General features: G+C 38.3%; 1 protein-coding gene across 1 annotated transcript in view; it reads left to right on the top strand.

Annotated features, from left to right (window-relative positions):
- Window positions 1-4,260, top strand: part of LOC116670686 (PDZ and LIM domain protein 3) — a 16,685-nt gene extending 12,425 nt beyond the window's left edge. Inside the window, exons 5-7 of the mRNA XM_032501325.1 lie at window positions 681-808; window positions 2,104-2,215; window positions 3,783-4,260. Coding sequence (XP_032357216.1) covers window positions 681-808; window positions 2,104-2,215; window positions 3,783-3,972 — 430 coding nt within the window. The 3' untranslated portion in view covers window positions 3,973-4,260. The remainder of the gene's footprint in view (window positions 1-680; window positions 809-2,103; window positions 2,216-3,782) is intronic.
- Window positions 4,261-4,711: the final 451 nt, after the last annotated feature.

Raw genomic sequence — 4,711 nt, 5'->3', positions numbered from 1 at the left:
GTCTGAGTCCATGACTACACCAAGATTTAGATAAAGCATGGCAAGCTATATACCAAAGCAGTGCTGTGTCATAGTTAGTGGCAGTGGTTGAATGGAACTAAGCACATTTGCTTAAGTACTTGAGTATTTCCTTTTGACACAGCTTTGTACTTCAACTCTTGTCTGACTGCTTTAGTTACCAAACATTTTTCAGACTACAATTTTTCATACCCTACCTGCCCCATGGAAACCACATTTCTTGATGATGATTTAAATGTGGTGTATATTCTCCTAGTTTTGTAAAGGTTACCTACTGCACCTTTAATAATGTGAGGTGTGTATATATTCTATAGAAGAATGTATACTTTATTAATCCTGCAAGGGGAAATTAGTTGAGGGTTCAGTGCCTTGCTCAAGAGCACCTTGGCAGCTGGGACCTCTCCAACTACCAGTCCACCAGCATACTTTGGTCCATTTGGACTTGAACTGCTATTAGTACTTTCACTTAACTGAAGGATGTGAATACTTCTTCCGCCACTGGATAGGAGACTGTGCATTTGTGTTTGTATCCTGACCAGGTATTGTACTCTGTGTGTGTGTGTGTGTGTGTGTGTGTGTGTGTGTGTGTGTGTGTGTGTGTGTGTGTGTGTGTGTGTGTGCGTGTGCATGTGCGTGTGCGTCTGACTGACTGTACTGCTCAGCCACAAGACTTTGACCAGTATCAAGGATTCTGACGTGTACCAGATGTTGCAGAACGACCAGGAGGAGCCCCAGGAGCCTCGGCAGTCTGGCTCCTTCAGAGCCCTGCAGGAGTTTATTGACAGTGATGGTGAGCTCTTCGTCTTTCCCAGACGATTACCTCCACTACACAAAAACATCTTTGCCAAAAAAGACGCAACACCTCGTCGTGGAAACACATTGATGTTTTAAAGGCCTTGAAAACTCATTTTCTAAATCTTTTTTCTACGAGTTGTGGGGTTCTGCACGAACGAACACGTCTTCTTACCTAAACGACATTTTAGGTTGATTCAAAGACCCAAAAGTAACTCAGTATGCCGTTTTATTTACGGCTGCATGGTGGCAGTTTCATCATTGGACTGTAATCATCATTTATTTACCATGATGGGCGCAGTAGTAAACAATATGAAACAAAACTAACCAAGTTTAGGCGACAAAAAATATTTAATAGGATTAGTAAAACATCAGAGATTGGCTTCAATTAGTCATGTAAAACTACTAACATAAGTAGCCTAAAGTACGCGACACCACGGATGTTTGGCATCACAGGTCACCGGTAAGATGTGAAGAAGAGTTTTATGGTCTTTAAAACTATTTTGCAATACTACTGCAAGTGTCTCATCATGAGATGTACTTTATTTTGTTTTAGGAATATCATTGTTGCCGTATTTAAAGATTCTGTTAAATAATACTACATCACACAATGAGTTATTAGGGCTGGAGTAGATAGTGTTAGAGTTTTTAATTTAAGTTAGAGTTTTTAATAAGGTGCAGCAGCAAGTGTTTTTAATTTCTTCATCCCTTTTCTTCAAAGCGACTTCTATTTTTACCTCCCATACACACATCAGGAACAATGTTGTCGTTTCAGTGTGTTACTCAAAGAAACTTTGACATGTGGACAAGAGGAAACTTATGACCAACTGCTGTAACTCCTACACTACAGCTAAATTTACTGAACGACATTTGATGACCTACCAAGTGTGGCATAAACAATTATGCCAGTCATTCCATTCATAAGCATAAAGGGAACAAAAGGTGAAAATAACATTATTGAAATCATTTATGCAATTCCTTTGACCCTGTATGACTAACTGGTCCTATAACTTAGACAACATGCTACACAATATGTAATTATAACACAATACATAATTACAAAAGCACTCCCCCATGTGTTTTCTGAATTACCTGTGTTATAAAAGTGAGTCTTGATAGAGTTGAAGTTATGAAATAAGCGTATATCCTGTAAGGAAGCATTTATTTAGGATTGAAGAGGCTACAAATGTCCCTGCCTCATTCCCCTTGAGTCTTTTATTTTTGTTGTTATTCATGTGCTCCTGTATATCTGCAGCATTGTTTTGTTGAGTGGACTCTCTCCCATGTGGGCAGGCACTCGTCCCATTGTGACCAGGACCGTAAAAGCTCCCACAACCAGGCCAACTCCGCCCACAGGAAACCTGCAGAAACTGCCCGTGTGCGACAAGTGTGGGAATGGGATTGTGTGAGTAAAAATAGAAAGAAATCATCTGTGATTCACATTTAGAGCATCCATGAGTCAATACAAACAAAGGGTGGAAAACAGAACAGGAACAATACAGTCCACATCAACATAATCTATAGCTTGTATACAAAGTAATTAACACCCCTTTTTTTCTGAACACAAATAAGCAATACGTTTCAAGTATTGCTTACTGCAGGGCTGCTGCAAAGAATTGCACTGCTATAACACACCCATAGTATAAATCCGAACATGCCTTTATACAAATACATTGTTTTACAAAAATAGGACTCATTCTGTTCATTGACCACATAAACAAATCCTGATATCAAATAAATAAGTCCTGATAAAGAGCTTTTCAGTTAACCTCCCAGGTATTTTTTCAAGTCCTAACAAATGTAAACTTTAAAAAGTATTATCACATAATTTAAATCATATGCATTCCCAATAATCTGTAATCAGCCTGTGAATTACTGTACATGGGTATCAATAGTTAAGACATTGCAAACACTTGCTTATGTGTGTATTAATGCAAGCATACATAATATGTCATTATATATGATATATTTATGAATTATTGTGTTATCGAGTATTGATTGTAGTATTGAAAGTCACAGACGTTATCATGATTGACTAATCCATTAATAAACACTTCAAAAGTGTCATTATAGAGTGTTATAAAACATTAGGTGGTTCTAAAGGCAATATAATGGGGTAATTAAGAGTTATTGTAACTAATTAGTATGTAAATAGAAAGTTCAGTCTCTCTGCATTGTTGCGTTTAACCAATCTTATTCTTCTTTACCTTACTTATTGCCACTATGTGTTGAATTGGTATTGTTATATTTACTATGGTATTAATCAAATTATTGTGATAGCACAGGTATTTGTCTGTTGAAAATTAGACAATCCCTTTGAAAATGGGTGCAGTCTATGTGCTGCTTTCAGGTCTCTTATGTCAGTGACCTCAGTTTGGATCCATTAGGGAGTGTGTATTATTATCACGGCTTTAAAGTGATACCCGCCAACCCGCCAAATGCGGGTTAAAATTAACTCTGGTGGGTTGTAAAGTTACTAGCCCATTTGGGTGGTGATGAATGAAGCAAATAATTCTGTGTCTGTCTGAATTGGCAGGCTGCAGAAACGATGCAACAAGTCAGTGTTTCCAGATTGGTTTGTTTTTTGTGTGTGTTTGGCTAGGAAACGCAACGTTTATCTTCCGATACTGCTTGTAGTACTCATCCTACATTTCCCATGAACACTATGCTGTGACGTGTCGTACAACCATCCATTGGCTACGTGCCTAGCGTGTGTGGTATCGATTACTAGCTACGCTGAAACAAAGACAATGGCTAAGTTGAATTCAAATTAAGTACCGGTAGTGATGTTATTTTACATTTGTTAAAATTAGTAACAATTTGGCTAGTTAAGAAAATCTGATTGGCTGGTAACTTTAAAAATCTACTAGCCTTTTTGGCTGGTGATCAAAAAAGTTAATTTCTTAAAGCCCTGATTATTATAGTATACTATACTAACTTATCTATTACTATTTTCTGCGTTTCTGCTGCAGCGGGACGGTGGTGAAAGCACGAGACAAATATCGTCACCCTGGTTGCTTTGTGTGCTCCGACTGTGACGTCAACCTCAAACAGAAGGGCTATTTCTTTGTGGAGGGGCAGCTGTACTGTGAGACTCACGCTCGCTCTAGAATGAGACCACCGGAGGGACATGACCTCATCACAACTTTCCCTTCTGCATAGATATCTAACAAACACCCAGACACGCATACAAACAGTCACTCCTATGTCCTACATCTGTTCTATGTGTTAGCTGCACTTAAATCAGATGTTGTCTCTGTGTAAAGTAATATTTCAATAAGAAGAATAGACTTTAATTGCTGAATGTAACAGTATGATGTTTTCTCCACCTGGTTGTTTAAAGAGCCCAGCAGCACTGACTACAAAGCACACTGAAACTGGCCACTTTCATCTTGCCAGTTTCTACATAATTTAATAGCTTATATTTCCAATAAAGACCTCTGCTAATACCGACTCATGTCATCTGTATTTGAAGTCCTAAGATGAAAACAATGTTCCCCTGTAGGTATTAACAAAAAACAACATTTATATGGCAATCTATTGAGAAATAGCTTGTTCAAAAACAATTGAATAACCCAGCCTAAGTATATTATTAGCATGCAAATAGCCATAAGAAGACATAAAAAGGGAGAGGGGCTCCATGTTTACAAGTGGATGTGCAGCTGCCTATCTCAGTTTACACATTTGTCCTTTGAAGCACATTAAAGAGACAATAAAACATTTGTGAACCTGTTTAATTCTGACATTTCAGCTTGTAGGTTGGTCAGTCCACCACTGTGGTCCAGACTGAAATATCTCAACTGTTGGATGGATTGCAATGAAATTTCATTTTGACAGTTTATGGTCCCCCGGGGTTAACACCTGCTGACTTTGGTGATAAACCCCGACTTCATCTGCCGTG

Source organism: Etheostoma spectabile, chromosome 2 (assembly GCF_008692095.1).
Source record: "Etheostoma spectabile isolate EspeVRDwgs_2016 chromosome 2, UIUC_Espe_1.0, whole genome shotgun sequence".
Classification (NCBI taxonomy): Eukaryota; Metazoa; Chordata; class Actinopteri; order Perciformes; family Percidae; genus Etheostoma; species Etheostoma spectabile.
The sequence above is the reverse complement of the archived record's forward strand: the minus strand, read 5'-3'. Positions and strand labels throughout refer to the sequence as shown.